The sequence below is a fragment of the Melozone crissalis genome, unplaced genomic scaffold (genome assembly GCF_028551555.1).
Source record: "Melozone crissalis strain CALT ecotype California unplaced genomic scaffold, PUWL_Pcris_2 ptg000017l_1, whole genome shotgun sequence".
NCBI classification, from domain to species: Eukaryota; Metazoa; Chordata; class Aves; order Passeriformes; family Passerellidae; genus Melozone; species Melozone crissalis.
The window spans coordinates 12,462,774-12,485,478 of record NW_026535795.1 but is presented as its reverse complement, the minus strand read 5'-3'; the positions used below and the strand labels follow the sequence as shown (position 1 = coordinate 12,485,478).

The 22,705-nt window shown below is 46.8% G+C and overlaps 1 protein-coding gene across 1 annotated transcript in view; it reads right to left on the bottom strand.

Annotated features, from left to right (window-relative positions):
* Positions 1 to 202: 202 nt before the first annotated feature.
* Positions 203 to 22,705, bottom strand: part of TOX2 (TOX high mobility group box family member 2) — a 172,785-nt gene continuing 150,282 nt past the window's right edge. The window contains exons 6-9 of the mRNA XM_054274919.1: positions 12,464 to 12,544; positions 10,122 to 10,529; positions 8,887 to 9,017; positions 203 to 1,401 (exon numbers count right to left, since the gene is read on the bottom strand). Coding sequence (XP_054130894.1) covers positions 1,365 to 1,401; positions 8,887 to 9,017; positions 10,122 to 10,529; positions 12,464 to 12,544 — 657 coding nt within the window. The 3' untranslated portion in view covers positions 203 to 1,364. The remainder of the gene's footprint in view (positions 1,402 to 8,886; positions 9,018 to 10,121; positions 10,530 to 12,463; positions 12,545 to 22,705) is intronic.

Below are 22,705 nucleotides of genomic sequence, written 5' to 3'. Positions count from 1 at the left end.
TTTTCATAATATTCCATTTTCCCCCCTTATTTTAATCATTGTGTATTTATTATGACATTAATTACTTTGATATTGCAGAATGAGAAGAGGGCAGGGCAGGTGAGGATGTGGTGGGACAGGAGAGAGGGTTGGAAAGCTGAGGAGGACAAGGCAGAGGCCACATCCAGGGATGTCCCCCAGAAAAAGGAGAGACTGCTTCAGCTCTACTTTTCATACGTTTTATTATAAAGAAAGGTAAGATAAGCATTGTGAACCGAATGTGCCAGGTGCTGCCAAAGCAGCACCCTCAAACAAAATAAAAAATAAAAAAAACCCCAAAAATGCACCTTATGAGAAACTGTAATTATGCTCTCTAATTTTTTCATAAATAGACAAAAATCATTGTCAGCAATTTTTTAAATAGATGGACATATGGCCGGAAAAAAATAATAATGCCATACAACATGGATATAAATTGTCCATTTCTTGCTGTACAAATAATAGAAACAAGTTTGGCAGGCTTTTTTTGTTGTTTTTTTATACACATCTCCCTTCTATGTATAACTAAAAAATGTGCTACAATTAATATAAAATGCTTTTACTATAAAGTAAACTACTAATTTCTTTCACAAAAAAATCTTAAAGATGTCTTTAGCACAGCTCTAAAACACTTAGTAAACTACTTACAACTATCCAACAAATTATATTTTCATGATCTCTTTCACATTTGTCCTCTCATAGTTTGCCTTCTGCTCTCTCCCCCACCTACCTAGCAATAGTTTTTATTTATTTTTGTAATTTTTTTTTCACCAGACCATCCAAGGCCTTTGCATGTACAATATTCACACAAACTTCACATTTTCTTGCACAAAGTTTAGTGCTGTTAGCAAGTCAAAAGAGTGCATCCTCCTACTGAGCTGGCCTAATGCTGCAGGACACCAGACCTGGGTTTATGCTGCGTCTAAAAGCAGTTCACTAGGAAAATAGTCTGTAGCTAAGCTGATGGCAAGCAGAAAAACGGTGTCCTTAGTTTAACTTCATCATTTTTTTGTTGGTTTTGCACTTGTTTTATTATTTTTATTTAAATTTTCTCTCTTTATTTCTTTTTTTGTTCTTTGCGATTTACGAGGTGGGGTTTTTTTGGGGAGGGGGGTGGGAGGGGGGAAAACTTCCACAGAAAGTAGACTTATTTTTTTTGTTTAGAGTTCAAAAAGAAAAGGAAAAAAAAAAAAAAAGAGAAAACTGCTCTTAGAGCCTGGAAACGAAGCCAGCGCCGAGGTGCGGTGGAGCCGCGCCGCCCGTCCGACCGCTCGTGCCTCCGGGGGCTGGAGCATTGACCCTCTCAAGTGTCCTTCTGGTGAGCCTCCTCCAAGGGGTGCTGAGCCTTAGGTGAGGTAGAGTGCCTTGTCCCTTGGCAGCATGCTGTGGGAGAGAGCAGAGGCAGTGAGACAGCAGGGAAGGCACAGCTGGCACAGCTGGCACAGCTGGCACGCGGTTTGTGCCACCCCGTGGCCTCTAGGGTGGTGCTGTTTTCATTTTTATTCTTTCATATTGATGCCTCAAGTTTTTAGCTTTATATTTTCCAGACCCTGTACTGCACTAGTGCATAACTCTGGTGACACTCCTCATAGAGTGCCTTGTCCCTTGGCAGCATGCTGTAAGAGAGAGCAGAGGCAGTCAGACAGCAGGGAAGGTACAGCTGGCACAGCTGGCACATGGTTTATGCCACACCTTGGCTTTCAGGGTGATGCTGTTTTCATTGTTATCTTTTTTTTCTTTCATATTGATGCCTTAAATTTTAGCTTTTATATTTTCTAGATCCTGCATTAGTGTATAACTCTGAACTCCTTGTAGAGTGTCAGTAAGCTCTCTTCACATTTTGGTCAGACAGAACAATCCTTTTCCAGATGGGAACCAAGGGCATCACTGCAGCCTCATGCCCAAAAAAGTATAAACAAAAGTGAATTGGGGGGAGCAAACTGGGGGAATATGACTTCATTACCTGTAATTGGACAATTAACCCCTGATATGCAATTAGACCAAACTTATATCTGAAAAACTCATGACTTTTATCTATCTTGGGTGCAGCCTCTGCTAGGCTCTTGCACTGCCCAAGGTGTGTCCATTGAATGCCTTCAGTAAATACCTACTTTATTCCTTTAATTCTGTCTAGCCTCTGTTCTAGGTAGCCTCTCCAAGGCATCAATTTGTTCTCTGTATTCTTTACACATATATTTGTTGTATTAGTGGCCAGTTTTCCCTGTAGTTTTCCATGCTCTTTCCCTAGGTAGAAAGACAAAACATATTCCAAAGCTCCTGTCCTATCTTGGTTCTCTCTGGCAACCAAGGTGGAAAAGCAGCTCTTCAGAGACATTTCCATCAACAAAGTACCAATCCCATGTGAAGGGGAGAAGACTTAGAAGGGAATTTACCCATGGGTGGGAATTGCATTACCACTTGTGCTCCTAATTGGTGCTTCTTGCCAATTATGCTAATTTACCAAACTTTTAAAACTGCCTGCACCCCCATGGGGGTGGGCTTTTGTGGACATTATTCCATAAGTTCCCCTGAAGGCTTCCAACAAAGACCAGCTTTCATATCACCTCCTGTACTAATATAATTTCAAATGTGAGTGTTGTTTCATGTACAGGTTGAAAAAGGCATCAAGGGCACAAAACACAGGGTGGGCTGCACACAGAGGGACCACAGCAGGATCATTCAGGTTGGAAAACCCCTCTAAGATCAAGTCCAACCATTCTCTCAGCCCTGCCAAACCATGTCCCCAAGTGTCACATCCATGTGGCTTTTAAAGCCCCCTCAGGGACGGTCTCTCCACCACTGCCCTGGGAGCTCTTCCATGCTTGACCGCTCTTTTTGTGCAGATTTTTTTTCCAAATACCCAATCTAAACCTCCCTTGGTGCAATTTGAGGCTGTTTCATCTTGTCCTGTGAGCCCAACCCTCACCTGGCTACACCTTCTGTCAGGGGGTAGCCCTGACCCAACCCTAGGAGGTAACCCTAACTCCAACCCTGAATTTCAGGCTGTAGTTGTAGAGATTGAGAAAGTCTCCCTGAGAGTTGGATGCAATTTTATTTCTTCCTGAATTTCAGCTATAAAGGCTACAACATCATTTTCTTCCTGTGGCTTGGTGGGGCTGCAGGGCAGGGCCAGCTCTGGGGGTCCCTGTAGATCCCACCAGGAGGATGTTGCAATGCTGTGCCTGGGATCAGCCCCAGGGCCACCATCCCCTGCTTCACCACACCTGAGGCTGAGCCAAGCAGGTTTAGAGAGTGAATTTTGGATCAAATGTGCTCATTCTCACACTAAACAAGGAGAGCCCAAAGAGGGAGCCCAGATGCCCTTTTCTCTGGGACATAGTACAGAGAGAAGCGGCTGAAGTCCCTCTCCCCTGGCTGATGATCTGTGGGGCTTTTGGTCTGAGATTCAGGACTTCCAATGGGACACACACAATGGAAAAATCAGCAGCTCCATAAAGACATCTTGGCTTTAGAAATTGTTAAAAGTTAAAGTTAGAAGTCTTGGGAGGTTCTGGTGTGGGTGTGTTTGTGAGTGGAATAATAGGGAAGGGGCAGACAGCAGAGCAGGGCTGGTGTTGATAGAGCTGTCTTCTGACAGAGTCAAGAGCCCACCCTCTGCTAATCTCCACATTTTATAATCTGCATTTAAAATGCACAGGCTTCCCTCCTGCACTCAGAAAAGATTTAATGCCACTGAGCAGCAGCGAGGTATTCCAGTCCTAAAACTTCATTAATTTTACACAGCATGCTGCAGAGCATTTCCCAGTTCATTACAAAGTATTACCATAAATAATTGAATCCAAACTAAGTGCAGTTGTGATGGGTTATCTTTGCCTTTTTATAGTGTTTGCTCATTTAGCTGCTGATTTAGAAAATTTCCCCCTTTGGAGAGGATCAGTTCATTGTTGGAAGGAATTAGGGAGGTTATAAATGCCTGGATCTAGTGGCTGTACATTGGTTTTTATGCCTGGACAAGGTGTAATGGACAGTACCCCAACTTTTAGCCTAAATCAGAGGGGGGAAAAGTTTCTAAAGGATGACAAAAAGAGGGGGGAAAATTTGTTGCTAAAGAATGACAAAAAGAACCTAATCCATGCCTTAAAACAAGAGGAAATTCATAGAAAGATGAATCCAGTTCAGTGTTATCCCAAAAATACCTAAGTGAGAGGAGACAAAGGTAATCATAGAATGTTTTAGGATGGAAAGGACACAACCCCTGGAGAATGTTTTTTTTGAGAGATTTGTAATCAGAAAGGAGATTGTGGAGAGATTTGTGATCAGAAAACAAGGTAGGAAAAACAAGGGAGGTGCTTTGAGGAGTTAAGATTGAATTAGGGATTAAGAAAGGTTTGCACGTGATTGTAAACCAAGCTGCACCTCTGGTGGAGGTGAGGCAGCTCCCCTGGAGAAAATCCCTGTGGAACAGAGGAATTCAGTGCTGGGAAAGAGCAAGTGCCAGAACCAGGCTGTCAGGTGAGGGAGACAGGGGACTGGGAAAGGAGTTTGTGATGTGGTGGCAAAAACGCATTGAAATTGTGTGCTGCAGTCACTTGTGGGAAGTGATAGTCAAACACCAAGCAGGAGCTGAGAATTGCTCCCATGTCTTTGCTCACAATCTAGGACAGCTTGGGCTTCAGCCCAGAAAGAGCCAGGAAAATTGGATGGAAGTCAGTAAGCACAAAGTCATTAAGAATAGGGAGAGCAGGAGGTAAGGAACATTTAAAACTCTCTCTCCAGCATGGCTGAGTTATGAATTAAGGAGTGTGTGCTCATCCCAGAATTTGCAGGGCATGAGGGAAGAAGTGTCATTTGATGGCATTTTAACTAGCAAGTGTAGGCTGGGAAACAAAAATCCCTACAGCAGTTCCCTGATTAGATAGAGAAGGACAGAGAGAAAGACAACTTTGTCAGTTCTTCTGAAGTTATCTGGATGACAAACACAAAAGAAAATGAGGCTTGGGAGGTTTTACCCCAGCTAACCCAGTGCCAACAGATGTTGGAAGCTAAAGAAATATCAAGGTTAGACATGAAATAAAATTCATAACCCAGCAGGGCTGTCTGTGTGCTGGGGAGGTTGGGAGGATCCTCTCTGCCAGGAATCTGGGGCTCTGCAGCTGAATCACATCCCATCAAGAACAATCCCTTCTCTTTCAGCCAGGTTTTGTTCCTCACAGTGCTGCTTTAATTGCAATTAAGCTGAATGCACTTCTGAGGTTGAAATGGGCCATTACATGGTCCAGAGACTCCTCAGATATACCTAGGGCAGCACAGATGGACCAAACCCATGGAGACAACATCCCTTTATCACTGCTGTGCCCAAGATCTGCTGAGGGTTGGACCCACCCAGCTAATGAAAGGTGCTGTGGAGGAGCCCCATGACAACTTTGAACGTCACTTTGAAATTAGTGAAAAGGAGAAGAGTCAGGGGAATCATGGAATCCTAGAGTGGACTGGGTGGGAATGGGCCTTAAAGCTCCTCTTGTTCCCATGGACACCTTCCATTGTCCCAGGCTGCTCCCAGCCCATCCAGCCTGGCCTTGGGCACTGCCAGGGATCCAGGGGCAGCCACAGCTGCTCTGGGCACCCTGTGCTAGGGCCTGCCCACCCTCACTGGGGACAATTCCCTCCTAATATCCCATCTAACCCTGCCCTGGCAGTGGGAAGCTGTAGGGGGATAGAATATAAGAAAATAAAGGTAGTACAGAAAGTAATCTTACCCCTAAGGAGTTGCAGCTGGGTTAATTATCAAAGATTAGGAGCAGGCCTGATCTTAACAGGCCACAGCTGTAGCCAATGAGAAGAAGAGTTCTATAAAAGAGTGGGGCGATGGTTGAGAAGGGAACTGGAGTCAGTTAGCTACTGTGAGAATGAAGAGTTGGTGCTTACTATGAGAAACATTGGGGAGGTACAGAACTCTTGCAATAAGGAGACAACAATATGGAACCTTTGCAGTGTAATGACAACAGGAAGCCATTCTCCTTTGCCCCATCCTTCCTTGCCCTGGCTGAGGAGATCCAGATCATCTCTTCTCTTGGCTTGTGAGCAGCCTTGAGGCACAGGAGCTGCAGCTGTCTGTGACTGCTCCAGGTGATGCAGAGGGGGCTCTGAGGCTGCAAATCCTCAGGGCAGCAGAAGCAGGAGGGGAGGGCACTGCTGGCACACCAGGTTTGCAATAAATGAGAACAATTCAGCTTTGGGCACTGCTGTGCCTTCAGTCACAGGAGATGGCTCCTTCCTCAGCACACACTATGACATTTTCAGTGCACTAAGCACTTTCTGCAGGACTGATCTCTATCCATCTGAGTTCCTTGCTGTTATCTACTCTAATAATTATCTGGAAGTCTCTGCATAATCTGTCTGTTTTTTTTTTTTTTTTCCCAGGAAGCTGTGATAAACCCATGAAATTTGATATTTCTGCTGTGACAAAGGCATGAAATGCCTGAGCTTTGATCATGAATTGCATGGGCCCTCTGCTTACAGTGTGCCATTCTAGCCAGATGTCACAGAGCTTGTTTTAGCAACAGAAGATTCAGTCCTCGTGGCTGTGGGAACATTTCACCTGTCTCTGGAGTGCCCTGGGCTTTCTGCATGGGACCCAGGCAGTGGGATTTGCACAGGGAATCAAATGTTTTCCCAGCTGATCCCTTAAGAAGTGATGCTTATTTCTAGGGGAGTTCATTCCTGGGATCTGCCCAGCACCTCTGGAAATCAGGATCCGTGTGCCACAGCCCCACAGGCACCTTCAGCATTTTGCCCATGACATGTGAAGTGACTTTTACAATCAGGTCCTGGTCCTGTTCCCTCTTCCAGGCTGTCTGCAGAGACTTCAGGAAGGAGCATGCAAAGGTCAGAGCTATCCATGTCCCTGAGCCCCTGGGGCAGGCAGACAGCAGGGATATTCTAATGGATCAGGCAGTTATTTATTGCTCTGGAAGAAATAAATGTCTGTACACTCTGTGCCCAGCCCAGCAGCGGTGAGTGCTCTGCTGGCACAGACAGAGCTGTGCTCTGAAAAGCCTGGGAGCTGGTTATTATTTTATTATTTCTGGTGAAAGCACTGTGTTCCAGCACTTGAAGGAAATCAATACTCCAACCATATCCAGCCTCCTTCCCAGGCTGCTGCCACAGAGAACCCCAAGAATGTTCTAGAGCACAACAGAGCCACAAAACCAAGAGCAGAGGTTGGAAATGGCTTTCACACATTCCCTGCTGTCCAGCTTTAAGATTATCATGATATTTTCATCTATTGGAGATTTCCAGCAGCATTAAAGGGACCTTCACACTGGCACATTCATGTCAGAGCTTGCAGGGCATAAGGGGAAGATGCGTGCAGATGTCAGTGGATGTTGGGAAGGATGAAAGTTTGACAAGAAAGTCTCACAGATATGTGTGCTTAGCAGAAAGATTTTTAAATGTGGAGTCTGATGAAGGAATGGAGATGGAAGCAAGTTTTGATATAGAAGAAAAGAATTGCTGAGCCAGTCTTACTGGCTAACCAAGGAGGCGAAGGGTGTGTTAGTTAGAAGGGGTTTTTATGGCTTAGAGCAAAGGATAAACCCACTCCAAACAAGAAGATGTTTTTACATCTTGTAGAAAAAAGGTTCTTGTAGAAAAAAGGTCACAGAATTTTCCACTGCAAGAAAACTGAAAAACAACTTCTAGCTTAAACTGTAATGTAGTGATTGGAGCTTAAACTGTCACTTGTAGTGATTGGAGAACAGTAATGTGAATGTGGTAATTACAGTAGCTATGATAGGCTATAGATAAAAGTTAAGGTATAGATTGGTTGTACTGTATTAAGTTGCTCAGCAAAGAAAAGTCTATAATGCATTGTAACCAAACCAAAGGGTCTCCAGGCCTGCCTGCAGCTGGAGCTGACAGCTGTGGGCACAGCTCTGTCACCCACCACCCTGGGCTGCTGGAACATCTTGGATGGAATAAACTCAATTTTGGAGAGTCCCTGGAGTCCTGCATCTCTCATTTCAGCTCTTACAAGTGGGGCTTTCCTGCATGGGGCAGGGGGATGGAGCATTGTGTGGCTCTAGGGAGGATGGAGGATTTGTACACCAGCCCCAGGAATGGTAAGGGTCCTGCTGGTAGGGACAATTCTGGGAGGTTGTGGCCTCAGTGATAACAGCAATTGCTTTAGGAACAGAGGAACATTGCTTATCATAGAACCACAGAATAGTCTGGGTTGGAAGGGGACTTAAAGGCCATCTCAATCCATCCCCTGCCATGGACAAGGACACTTTCTACTGTCCCAGGCTGCTCCAAGCCCTGTCCTTGGACGCTGTCAGGGATCCAGGGGCAGCCACAGCTGCTCTGGGCACCCTGTGCCAGGGCCTGCCCACCCTCACAGGGAAGGATTTCTTTCTAACATTTAATCTAAATTTCTTTTCTTTCAATTTAAAGCCATTCCCCCTTGTCCTATAACTATCTTCCTTTGCAATTAGTTGTTCTCTAACCTTTTAATAAGGTTAGAGAGATTCTAATAAGGTTAGTAAGACTCTCTAAGCACTGGAAGGCCACATTGAGGCCTGCCCTTATGGACATGGCTGCTTTCAAACCTCCAGGAACTCTGCTGAGGGGATTGCTACAGAAAGAAATGTGTCTAACCCTCCCATGGAATGGAAATAAATAAAAAAAGAGAGGAAAAAAGGACAACTTTTCATATCCAATGAAGAATTTATCCATGATTTTTAAGCTACCTCCTTCATGGCATCACTTCAGCGAGCCTACAGAGCTGAGGGAGCCTTGAGCTGCCCTGAGCACAACTGGGCACACATTTTAGGGCAGCAGGGAGCTGTGGGGCACTGTCACTGTCCCAGCCCAGATGTGCACGAGCAAGGAGCTGTTTTGTGTACTGGCCTGCAGTGGTTGACCCCACACTCCCTGCTGGGGTAGTCGCTGTCCCACTCAGTGCTTCCTGGGGGGTTTGATGCTCCAGGAGAACGGGGTCCAACGCTGTTCTGGAACTCAGACGAAATATGGGAGAAGTCCTGCAGGGTGGAGAGCAAAAGGAGGGTTACAGGGGCATGCAAAGCAGGAGAAGTGCAGATTTAATGACAGTGCATAATCACATTTACAGGCATTGTCCCCAGACCTGTCAGTTCAGAGCACAGGGGGAGCCCAAGGGACAGAGACACTAAACCCTGTCCCCAAGTGCCACATTTACACATTTTTTGAATGCTTGCAGGAATGGTGACTCCACCACTACTCTGGGCAGCTGTTCCACTGCCTGATAACACTTTCAACAAAGACATTTTGTTTAATTTTCAATCTAAGCCTTCTCTGGCACAACTTGAGGCCATCTCTTCTTGTGCTGTCCCCATTCCCTGTGAGCACAGCCCGACCTGGGGCTGTCCCCTCCTGTCAGGCAGTCACAATGTGAAAAATGCGTATTTTATGATTGGCTTTTTACAAATATTAAAATGAATATTATATGTGTTATGTTAGAAAGTTATGCTGTATTAACTTTCTTAAGTAGTGTGTTAAATATAGTTTTAGGTTATAACATAATGTAAAAATAGAAACTATGCTATGTACGATAGTTTTTTTTAAAGAGAGGACTTGCAGATAGCAGCCACAGGACACCTGCATCTTTTAGAGAAAGAGAATTTATTGCCCCATTATCAGGAGAAATGAATTTCTTCCCTCCTCACTCAGCCGAGTTAGGATTAAGAGGAAGAAGTTGACACTGCCCAGACAGAATCCTGTTTTGAATGGAATTTATGCATCATGAATGAGGTGTATGAATGTGCAACAGGCTTTTGTTTTTAAGGGTTAATCCTCTGTTAACGTGGGAGCCTTTTTGGGGTTATTTTGCCCAGAAAAGGTACCCGGACCGTCCATAACTCTTTGTTTTAATTGTCTTATATTGTCCAAATCCAAATTGTCCAAATTATTATTACTCTAATTATATTACTATTTTATAACCATTTTATTACCATTAAACTTTCAACATTTTAAAAAACAACCGATTAGCATTTTTCACACACAAGTTCCCCCCCGAACCTCCTTTTCTCCATGCTGAGCCCCATTCCCATCTCCCTCACCCCCTCCTGGTGCTCCATGCGCCCATCCCCACGGAGCCCCACACTGACCTGCTGTCCGGGTGGCGAGGCGTTGATGGGGGGCTGTACCTGTAGTGCCATGGGGGGGGACAGGAGGGGCTGCTGGGGGACCTGCTGCATGCTGAGGGGCTGGGGCAGGAGCGAGCTCTGCGGGTGGTGCAAGGACAGCTGCTGGTGGAGCGGGGGGCTGATCTGGAAGGAGGGAGGTGGGGAGGCACTGATGCTGGGCAGCAGGGGCTTGGAGGGCAGCGTGCGGGGCAGCCCCGCGTGAGGGTGCCCACGGTAGCTCTGCAGCTCCGATGGGGACAGGAAGGAGCCCAGGCCGGGGTAGGGCGAGGATGCCTGAGGAGGCATGGGGTACATGGGCTGCTTGGGAGGGATCATCTTGGATGGGGGGTTGCTCTGGGTGCTTTTCGTCTCCCCCTGGTCGGCAGAGCTCTGTGGAGAAACAGAGAGGGAGGTGGTGAGGAAGGGAAAGAGGAAACAGTGATATGCATCCTGAGATATCCATAAGTGCAGATAGCCACCCGTGGGCTATCCCCGCCAGAGATTGTCTTAGCAAACCCCTCACTAAACATTGCCCTACACTGTCACAGACATCTTTTATGGAAAATCCTTTCCGTATGATTTTTCCTCCTGAGAAGCTGAGAGGCCTCAAGAACAAAATGTGAACAATGATTATCTGCTGTTGTGGAATGCAACAGGTGGATCTTTAATTGGCCCATTTTGGATGTTTGTAATTAATGGCCACTCACAGCCCAGCTGGCTCGGGCTCTCTGAGCCACAAGCCTTTGTTATCATTCTTTGCTATTTTATTCTTAGCTAGCCTTCTGATGAAATCCTTTCTTCTATTCTTTTAGTATAGTTTTAATGTAATATATATAATAAAATAATAAATCAAGCTTTCTGACACATGGAGTCAAATCCTCAACTCTTCCCTCATCCTTGGATGTTCACCCCTGTGAACACGGTCACACTACACCACACCTACTACATGGCAGCCCACTTCCACTACATACTGTCTGTAGGAGGAGTATTTGCAATCCTAGCAGGCTTTACCCACTGATTCCCTCTATTCACTGGGTACACCCTCCACTCAACATGGATCCCCATGGATCCTGCTCCTCGCCCACCTGCCCCATGAACTGCCAGCCCTGCAGCAGCTGAGTGCCCACAGCCTGTGTTTGGAGATTGTTTATCCACAGGTGATTGTTTCCATAGCTGGAAAATTAACTCCAGTAACTCAACTGTGCCTTTGGCAGAGACTGGAGCTTCAGGGGGAGTGAACCTGAAACCTCAGGTTTTAGCTTTTATATTTTCCAGATTCTGTGCTGCTTTAGTGTGTGGGTCTGGGCTTCATACGAGGGGATGGTGAGCTCTCCCCACAGAGCAGGGAGACAAAACAATTCCTGCTCCAGCTGGGCACCAAGGACAAATGATCCAAATCTCAGCCCAGGAGCACAAACACCGTGGGCTGCAGAGAGAAAAACAAGCAGGGTGGGACTGCATGGGCTAAAGCTGGAATGGGACAATGAACTGCAAGGTGCAAATGGAGCAGAACTGATCACAGTGAGAGACCCCGTGCCCGGTTGTGCATTTTGGGGCCATTTTGGTTCATCTTGGGTGCAGCCCTGGCTGGGCTCTTGTGCTGCCCAAGGTGCATCCATTGAGGCCTCCTAATAAATCCCTGCTTTATTCTTTAGCTCTGTCCAGCCTCTGTTCTAGGTCAGCCCTCACAAGGCATCAAACCAGTGCAGAGGCAAACTGCCCCCCAGCAGCTCACTGCTTTGGGTGGCTGACAAACCCATCCTCCTTCCAGCAGAGTATAAATGGGTCTGTAAACCCTCTGCTTTCCCCATCCTGTGCATCCCTGCAGCCCTGGTGGGTCTATAATGCACAGGACAATCATTTTGGCAGGAAGGAGAGAAGGATAAGGGGAAATTTTCTGGGTTGGACAATGAGGGTTTTGTCCTGTGATGGGCCCTGTGATGATAGTCCTGATCCTTTCTCACCCAGCAGTCAGAACCACACTGTGTTGCTCTGCTGAAAACCAAGTCTTGCAGAAGAGCACATTGGTGAAACTGGGAAAAACCCCAAAGCCATAGAGCACATGCCTCCCTTCACCCCACACAGGGACACTGATGAAACCCCCCAAAGTAAACCTATCCAAAGTGGGGTCTCACTGCAGGGCTCTGAAGCAGATGACAGCCCAGCTCCTGCCCTAACCGTGCCACAGAGCCTCTCTTTCAGCCCCTTGGGAAGGTGCTGATGCTTTGATCAGCTCTGATATCAAAATTATACAGCATTTCTGATAAATGTGCCTCTCCCTGGGGACTGCTGTGGGTTGTACCCTGTCTGTGGGTGTGCTGTACCTTGGAGACGAGGCTGGCCCTGTACGCAGCCAGGGCTTTCAGGTACTCCTTCTTGGCAGCTTCTGTTTTCCTCTTGTATGCCTGGAAGGACCAAGGGATGGAAAACCATTAGTAGAGGGAACAGGGGGCAGCTGGGCTTGGCTGTACCCCACCTGCTCAGTGGGAGCCCCCTTCAGTGGGGCTCTGTGCATGAAAAACTCAATTCTGCTGCAGGGGAATTTACACCAAGAAAATGAAATCCCTGGAGTGGACCATGGTGGGATTTTTGATCTGATCCCGTGCTGGGATCTCTGGTCAGAGTGGTCTGTGTGTTTAGACAGGTAAGAGACACAGTCTGATTTTATAAGATGAACACAATGAAATCCCTTCCCAGCAGGAAGCTGAGTAAAGAGTGATCCAGGCTCTTAGAAGAGCAAGACAAAAGCCCAAATCCTCAAATGACAGGACTATCTTTAAAGTCCCTTCCAACTCAATCCATTCTATGATTCTGTGATGGTGACCACCTTAAAAACACCTGAGACAGTCAGAATTCCTAAATTATCAATTTGTTTTCTGGGTTTTCCCAATATTCTCCTTTAGAGCTCAAAACCCCAGCTGTTCCCTGCAGTCTGGACAGCTGGGAACTGCTTTCTGATCTTACAAAACCTGAGATTTTTCCCTTGTGTTATGACTTGGTGAGCTGGAGATTGCAGGGAAGCAGCAAGTACCAGGACAGTTCACTTCCCCAAGAAAAAAAGAAAATATTTGGAAGAGTGAATAATGGTTTATTTTCCCATTTTTTCCCCATAATGAGAAATGTCTCTTGATCATGTCAGTGCTGGTCCCCGTCCTGCCTGGATCCTGGTCTTCCACATGCAGATGAAGACCTTCAATAAATAATGGTGTGATCCACTTTGCCCCCAGCAGTAAGTCCCCATAGGATTACACAGATTAAACTGAGCAAAGGAGTTATTTTAAAACAGAATTAAAATTTCAGGATAAAGGCAGGAATTCCCAGGGAAAATACCCACCAACCCTCTTCTCCACTGGAAACCCAAAACCTTCCTCAAATGATGCACTGAAAGTTGATTTCAATTAGAACAGATTTGCATGTATTTAATTCAGCTTTAAAACCAACAACAGCTTTCAGCAGTTGAAATGCTGAAGCCTGGCGGGCACATTCTCTGCCCAGGATGATTTAGGCTGGATATTGGGAAGAATTTCTCCATGGAAAGGGTTGCACAGCCCTGGACCAGGTTGACCAGGGAGATGGTGGAGCCACCATTCCTGGAGGTGTATAAAAGACCTATGGATGTGGCACTGGGCGGTGTGGCGTTCACATTCTCTGGAAAAATCCCTTCACCCAGGATTCTTCTCCTGGGAAGCTGGGAAGCCTCAGAGAAAAGGAAAGCAATTCTTCTCCCATTTGCTTCTCCTGTGCTGTGCTCACATGTGGAATGTGTTTGGAGATTGTTTACCCACAGGTGATTGTTCCAGTGCATTCTGCTGGGAGTTGTTTTCACTCTTTGGCCAATCAGGGCCAAGCTGTGTCAGGACTCTGGAGAGAGTCACCAGTTTTCATTATTATCTTTTTAGCATTCAGTAAGTATCCTTTCTGTATTCTTTAGTATAGTATAGTATTCTTTAATATAACATAGTATCATAGAGTAATAAATGAGCCTTCTGAGAACACGGAGTCAGATTCATCATTCCTGCCTTCATCTGGGGGGAGCCCAAATGCAATAGGTGGCAGTGGCAGTGCTGGGCTGACAGTTGGACAGGATGATCCTGAAGTTATTTTCAAACCAGAACAATCCCACAATTCTATGATTTAGCTTATTTCCCCTGCAAATTTCCATGGCCATGGCAGACTCCCTCCCAGCACTGACCTCTGAAGGGAGAGTAACCTTCCAGCAGTTGAACTGAATGTGAGTTTAAAATCAGTACAGATAAATTCTATTAAAAATGGATTGAAAGCCTTATTTTCATTGCTAAATCACAGTGAGTCCTGTAATGAAACGTTTTGACTCAACACACTGGAGGTCTCAGATGGCAATTTTCTGAAATGGAGCATTTCTCTACGTTTGTCTTTGGCTTTATGGCATTCAGGAAATATTACATTTGCTCCATTCAGAACAAAATTACTTTTCAAAATGTCAGCCTGAAGAAGAGTTTGCCTGTGAAAAGTAACTATTTCTTCAAACAGTATCAGTTCCCTTAATAAAAGCTATTACCTTTCTCTACAATCTCCAGATCTTTTATTATAGAACCAAAGAGTGGTTTGGGTTGGAAGGGACCTTAAAGCTCCTCCAGTTCCATCCCCCTGCCATGGGCAGGGACACCTTCCACTGGGGGAGGTTTGTGCCCATCACAGCACCACAGAATTTATTGTGTTCAGCAGCAGAGCTGGTGGATGCTCCTAAATGTGGTACCTGATGCCCTCACAGCAATGAAATAGGAATTCCTGTATCTCAGTGTTAAGAGAGGCCACAGCTGGATGCTGCCCTATGGAGAATATTTAAATTATTTTTCCTCTATAACAGCAAAATACAAGAGTGGTTTTACCTTTTTTTTTCCCCCAGTATGGTGGGAAAACAAAGTATTCAGAGCTGTGCAAAGATAAATTTAATTATTAGCAAGACTTGCCTGGAGCAAAACCTGCAATTTCTGGACAGGTAAATGAGACTTCCTAAAGCTAAATACAAATAAATAAATAACCAATAAAGTCTGTGCCTATCTTCATCCCCATCACTTGCTTTTCCTGCTAAACTCCTTTTTTTTTATGTCACTCCTCATCTGTTCTTGTCTCTTTTAGAGATCTCGTGTTGGGATGTGCTGCTGGGTGGGGTTTGGTGCAGGACTGGGCAGGAGCAGCCAATGGCTCATTGGAGGCCAAGCCTGGCCACCAGCAGGGTGAGCTCAGGGATTGTGCTCCCTGATGTTTCTCTGGTGAGCTGCAAGTTCTGGAAGATTCCTGGTGAATTATCTGTGTTTTAATCATAGGATGGTTTGGGTTGAAGGCACCAGGATGGTTTGGGTTGAAGGCACTGTTTTGATCCACCCCTGCCATGGGCAGGGACACCTTCTATGGTGTCTAACCATGGTCTATTCCACCATTCCATGAGTGCCATGGAATTGGCATTCCCATGGAATTGGTTATTCCACCATCCCAGGCTGCTCCAAGCCCCGTCCAGCCTCTCCTTGGACACTTCCAGGGATCCAGGGGCAGCCACAGCTGCTCTGGGTGACCTGTGCCACCACCCTCATTGCAAAGAACCATCCCTAAGGGTCTCCTGGTGGGAATTTTGCAGTCCTGCCCTGCACCCACACAGGGCTCCCTGCCTGTCCCCAGGGAATCACCACGCTGACGTGGGATCTGAACAAAGCTCCTCACAAATCCTCTGTGGAAAGGCAGCTCTAGTGCAGCATTTATAACCTTTAAAATTTTAATTTAAACATTGACAAAACCACGTTACTTTCTAATTAAATCCCATTTTCTCCCAGGGATTTTAATTTTGAAGTAATTTATCAGATTTAAGGATCCTCAAAACATTTTGCATGTTTTTCTTCCTAACCTGCCATGCCCACTGATTTATTTTCCTTATTCATTAGCAGGAGGATTCATTAGTCATTAAGTGAGTGGGTGGGTTGGAGGGAGGAGGGGGGGATAGGAAATAAAAATGGTTAGTGATTATGAAAACAAGAAAAAAATCAGAGCTGTAAGAAGCATATGTCGGGATCGTAATCCTGACACCTCTGTGTCTCAGCAAAGCAGCCAGTAATTGTAGCATAATGAAATGTTCTTGTTTGATAACAAGTTAATTAGAGAAGACAATTACTGCAAACCCCGCTGACGCCCACAAGCGGCTCCGTGTCGCGCAGGCACTGAGCGACAGCCGGGGCTGTTCTCTGTCACCTCTGCATCCCAGCCCTCCTGCTCCAGCAGGAATCCTGCTCCCCAAGCCTGGGGAACGAGGGGAATAGCTCAAACTCTCCCCCAAAAAATCGAGGGGTGTGCTGACCCCAAGTGGGAGGGTCTCTGCTGCAATACCTGGAGGAGTTTGGGGTGTTTTGCTTCATAAAAAAGGTAAAATGTCAGAAGGGGAGAGATGGGAAGTGCAGGAAAGGTGTCCAGGAGGAAAGCTGGGGGGCAAGATCAAGAGGAGCCACCATGATGTAGCAAAGGAGGCACAGGGTGCTGCTCTGCATGTAGGAACAGAAGCAAAATAGGCTTAAATTACACCAAGGGAAATGTTGGGTAAGCTCTGGGAAGGCTTGGGAGCAGTGAGGATAATTAAGCATGGGAAGACATTGCCTGGGAAGATGTGTAATCTCCACCACTGAGGGTTTAAGAACAGATTAGGAACACATCCATCAGGAATGGCTTAAGTAGAGATGATCCTGACTTCAGGCATCAGTATGGGCTGGTTGACCTCTTAAGTCTCTCCTTGCCCTTCTTTCTATGATTCCACGACTGGTTTTTTCTTCTCCCAAATGTGTAAATTTGGTTTTTATTCTGCTTGTAAGTCTGCAGGGTTTTTCTTGTAACTATTATACACTTTCCTGCAAGATATGTCTTGAGGTCCCCATAACTTATGGCTTATTCACAAGATGTCTCAAAGCATGTCCTCCCTGCCACATTCCCCTTTCTCTCCACAAATCCTCACCACAGCCACTGGAAAGGCAAATAGGAAATATGGACAGGTTATCCTTATTTCTCCCCAGATCCTCCTTTCCTCCTTGTATCCCATTCTGTATGCCCTTCAAGACTTATTCTGTCCCTCCCACCATGAAAACCAACTAACTCAAACTACACTTCCAGAATAAAGCCTGTGGTCTGGATTATCTGGTAAGTCTTGAGGTCAACAATCCTGAGGGTACCTCCAGGGAAGACCCTGGCTGTGGGAACTATTTGTATGGTTTCAGGAGAGCTCTCCTGCTTTATCCTGGTGGAGACACAGTGTTGGGAAGCAATTCCTTTGGAGAATCAATGGAAGAGCTTGCAGAAATTGCCATTGGTTAAAGCATCCTGAGAGGTTCCTGCTCTCCACTGCCTTAACTTCATGGAGTGGTGTGGCGTTCACATTCTCTGGAAAAATCCCTTCACCCAGGGTTTTTCTCCTGGAAAGCTGAGAAGCCTCAGAGAAAAGGAAAACAATTCTTCTCTCATTTGCTTCTCCTGTGCTGTGCTCACATGTGCAATGTGTTTGGAGATTGTTTACCCACAGGTGATTGTTCCAGTGCATTCTGCTGGGAGTTGTTTTCACTCTTTGGCCAATCAGGGCCAAGCTGTGTCAGGGCTCTGGAGAGACTCACCAGTTTTCATTATTATCTTTTTAGCATTCTCTAAGTATCCTTTCTGTATTCTTTAGTATAGTATAGTATTCTTTAATATAACATAATATCATAAAGTAATGAATTAACCTTCTGAGAACACGGAGTCAGATTCATCATTCCTGCCTTCATCAGGGCACCCCACAAAGACAATAGGGTGGAAGTCATCCCTCACTCCATGTGAGGGCACAAGTGCATTCCCAGGACAATCCACTGAAGATTCCAAAGGGAACAGGAAGGTGACAAATCCAAACCCTAACCTCCAATGAAAACTACACACCATTCACCTTCCAAACATCTGGTCTTGCTCTCCAAGAAGGACGGTGACACTCATGGAGCTGTTAAAAGCAGATATGACCTTTCCCATCCTCCCCATCGTTATCCTGGTCTCCACCAGACCTCTCTTGAAGCCTTCTTTGGGGTTGGTGCTTTGATCCCTCTCTGGTGCATGGCTTTTCTCGATGCCCAGAAGATGCTGAAGCCTCTTTCCAGGCCAGGGCAGCTGCCTGGACCCTTCTAGCCCTCCCTGCCAGGGCTTTGGGGCTGCAGGAGGAAAGTGCATCCTGCTGTGGCTCTGGGGCTGACAGCTCTGTGCAAAGCTGGAATTGGGCAGTTGTAGCGTGGCTGTTCCTGTGGGATCTCTCTCCTCTGGTGGCTCTTCCATAAAACAACTTTACAGCTGGTTCTCAATGCCTCTGTCCCACCACAGACCCTGCAGTGTCCTGTCAGCAGCTGAAGGATCAGGGTCAATGAGCAGATGGATCTGATTAAATGGGTGATCTATTACTTTCTGCTGAGCAATTCTTCTGCTGGGTAATTTACCCCTGGAGTGTGACTTGATCCCTGGAGTTGTGTTGTTCTCCAGGCTGTACATTTGTGTCAGAAAATCCCATTTGTGTTTGGCCATGGAGTCACTCAGCATTACTGAACTGCTCCCGGTGAAGCACGAGCGAGAACTCATCTCTGGCACCTTTGTGTCCCAGACTCAAAAACTCAACTGAAAATGCTGGTTTTGCCCAATCTGTGCTCATTTCAGATGGGAAGCTCTGGGTTAGCCTGGGGATCACCCAGCAGATTGCTTGGGAGCTCCTTGGTTCCTCTGTTCTCATTTCCCCAGGGCCTATGGAAACACCTGCCCAGGGGTTTGATTTGTGGCTGGATTTGCTGACAAAGAGAAGCTGGTTCCAGAGACTCCTGCAGCTGCCACCTTGGCATTGATCTCCACCATTGCTTGGCTCCAATCCAACCTCCTCTTCACCAAAATACTGCAGGGAACAGCTCGGAGAGGGACGAGCAGAAATTGGCAGAGTGAATCCCACCAGTGACTTCTCTGCAGAGTCTCCAGGCTTACCACCCCCAGGATATCCCCCTGAGGGAGGGCAGTCACCAGGGCTCTGGGGCAGATGTGGCCCATGGTGGCCCTGTGGGTGGCACAGCCTGGCACCGGGCTGTTGTGCCAGGGGAAAATCCTCCTGGGGAATTAGCAGAGCTTTGCTCCAATCTAGAGCTCAATTTCTTCTAATTTCTGTCAAATCAGGCAGCCCTTTTAAACCATGCTGTGGAACGCTGCTTGAGATCTGCTAATGGACAAACTCCCACCGAGGCACGGGATTCTGGAGCTGGGACCTGGAGGATTCCTGTGCCAGGTACCCCATTGGATGCTAATGGCTGAATTAGCATTTCACTCTGCAGCAAAGTCTGAGCTATCTCTACAGGAACAGCTGCTAAACTATTTGCAAAGTTCAAAGAGGATGTATTCATTTTTCTTTTTTTTTTTCCTCGAGTCACATTCTTCAGATTCCCATGTAAGCTCCTTAGGAAGGGCCACGGCAGCTGTTGAAGAATGAAGATTACAACGTCCTGCCAACGCAGCGCTGGGGATATTTAAGGTATTGTTATTTATTCCTATTCCACAGCCACGCTGGAAGGGGTTAAAATGGGGAAGAAAATGGTGCTTTGCCGAACAGGTGTCCTTGAGCAGTACCCAAGGACACGGAGATTGCTAATCCTGTATTCCACAGCATGATCAAATCACCAGGCAACAGATATAAATAAAAAAAGGCAGGAAATAAGGAAATTTAGATACAAGTGTGTCAGAGGGAAAATGAAGATTCATTGTGAAGAGGCTGAGAAGAGAAGAAGAAGAAGGAACAAAATGACAAAGCCACAAATGATAAACCAGTAAGAACAAAAGAAAGGGGGGAGAAAAAAGCCTCTCTGTGAAATGCATGTCTGTGACAGCAGCAGCCAAATCAAAGATGCTGCTAGATTATATGGTTTCTTGCATAATATGCATTCTGCTTCCCTTTCTGTGTTTGTCTTTCAGCTGGTGCACAGGGAAAAAAAAAACATATCTGAAATGGGACGTGAGCAACCTTTATTTTCCTTGTTTCATCAGGAGGAGAAAGCAAATTTGCTTTGTGGGAGCAGCAGCACCTGCTCAATGGCAAATAAATAGCTCCAGCTTTGATATTACAGTACATATAATCATTAGCAGCACAAATGGCAGAGGATTAACCCCCTGTGTGCTGTCCAGGACTACCTGGCAAAGGGCTGGCACGTCCCTGCTGCCAGCAGAAATGCTCCAGGAGGTGTCTGTGGAGAGGGCACAGGACCACCCTTCCCTGTCTGGCATGGCTACAGGCCACAGCACTGGCCTTCCCTCAGCCCTTTGGCCCTGGCACAGCTCTGTGCAGCCCAGTCTGTGTGCAGGATGGAGCTGGGCATGGATGGACACAGGGCAGGCACAGCAGGAACGTGCCAGGGGCTGCTCACACGTGGGGGAATCACAAAATGCCCTGGGTTTGTGGAGCAGCTCCCCTGGAACCCCCTCCCTGCTGCTTCCCACAAGGTGGGACCCAAACACCCCAGCACTGGGCCCACTGGAGGGCACGGGGTAAGGTTTGTAAATCTTTGAAGAGAAATCCCAGGGATATAAAGAACTGCTCAGTGACACCTTGGGGCTGGGCTCTGCTCCCCCGGGAGCCAAGTGTGGGACCAGCTCCAGAGCAGATCCTAGAGCCTCACCCCTTCTCAAGCCAGGGGGAGGGGAACTGTTCTCTAAATGAAACTTTGGTCATAATTTAGCCAAAATACCCAGATTTGACTTTTGCTTGCCTGCTGTGCCCCCTCTTGTCAGGACCCAGGACATCCTCTGGCTGTCCTGAGCAGCCAAGACCCCTGCCAGGGGGCTCAGAGACCCTGGCACAGAGCCCAAGATGCCCCTGTGGGTTTGATTATGACCCGTAGAGCAAATTACCAACCTTAGATGAAGATCTGCAAGCCATGACAAATTAAGTAGAATGATAGTGAATTTATCACAAGGTGGAAAAGTAGATTTTGGGGTTTTTAGAATGGGGGTTCAGGGGGGCAAGATGGAGGAATCTGGGTATGTCCAGCCTTTCTCCTTCTTCTTCTTGGCCTCCATCTTCTGCTGTGATGGTGGCACTTACAGATTGATTTAGAGTAGAAGCTCACTGTCCAACATAGGTGATAGGCATTGGGAAGTAATTGTAAACATTGTACAGGTAGTTTTCAGTATAAAGACATAACACTGCCCTGGGGCAGGGTTGGACTGGACTGTCTTGCTGAATGGACCTCAGCTGGACAGGAGAAAATATTTTATAGATAAGATACAATAAACAATCTTGAGACCGAGAAATGAAGAGCCCTGACTCCTTCAAGCACTGGGCTGGGAAAAGAGACTTTCCAACTTTTCTCGGGGTCACTCTGACAAGCTAAAGATCCCAACACCTCTGTGTGGCTTTTCCCCAGGTTGCTTTCTGCAGCGAGGACATGAAGCCACATTTGTCCACAAAGCTAAAAGCAGTGTCCTTGCTGAAACACTTCCCTTCTCCAGCTTTTCCACCCCTTCCCAGAGCACAGCCCTGCCTGCTGATGGGCTGCTGCAGCCATCAGGACACCCAGGCTGCAACAGGATTTTGGCCTGTGCTGCTTGGACACCACCCCCTCTCCAGATGTGCCAGGAGAGCCCCTGGAAGGGAATGTGTGCACCACATCCTGCAGGAAACACCTACACGACAGCCCAGCCACTTGTTTTCACTCATTACAGGCATTTCAAAATTTTCTTTTCCTTTTTCCCCTTTCCATTGCGTTGCCTCACAAATCCAAAAAAAGCTTCTGGGGTGTTGGCAGAGGGAAGCAAACAGGGGCTAAATAAACTCTCCTGCAGCCAGACACTTGCAGAGTGAACATGCCACACCACACAAACAACCCCAGGCTGCCAGAGCCAAGGAGAAATCGTGTCCCTGCAGCCAGATCCCGGGCAGGGAGGTAACTGCTGTGGGAGAGAAGTATCCAGCTGGAGACAAAGGCAGGAAGTTAATATTTAAGCATTCAGACAAGGAACAAATGACTTAATTAAATCAATTACAGCGGGAGAAATGGAGCCACTTAGAAAGCGTGTGTAAAGAGACGGGGAGGCTGCTGCTAGCTCGTGGAAGAGAGGGAGGAGGGAGGGAGAGTTAGCAGGGAAGATAAACGGGCTGGTTTAATCCCTGCTGGTAATTAAGAGCTGAGTGTTTGCACTGCGCTGAGTCAGGGTGGCAGCAGTGCTCACACTCCCCGAGCTGTGCTGATACTTGGTGGAGTAAAGGAGGGACAGGCTGAGAGGCTGTGGGGGGATGCAGGCAGGAGAAAGAGGTGGCACAAAGCTTTTCCACACTCCTGAACCTCCCATACCCTGAAGCAACAGCAAAAACCAAGCCCCTGTGCTGCTGGGGTCACCCTCCTGACCTTCCTCTCCTCTTCAGATGGGGAATTTCTTCCTGCATGATCCTACAGTGATCCCGCCAAAAGAGGAGAAAAGGGAGCAGCAAAAGAGCTTTCATCCCTGGAGATCCTCTGCTCTTACTCCTGACTCAGTGTGGGGTGGAAATCACGGTTCTATCCCAGCAGAACTTCCAGTTA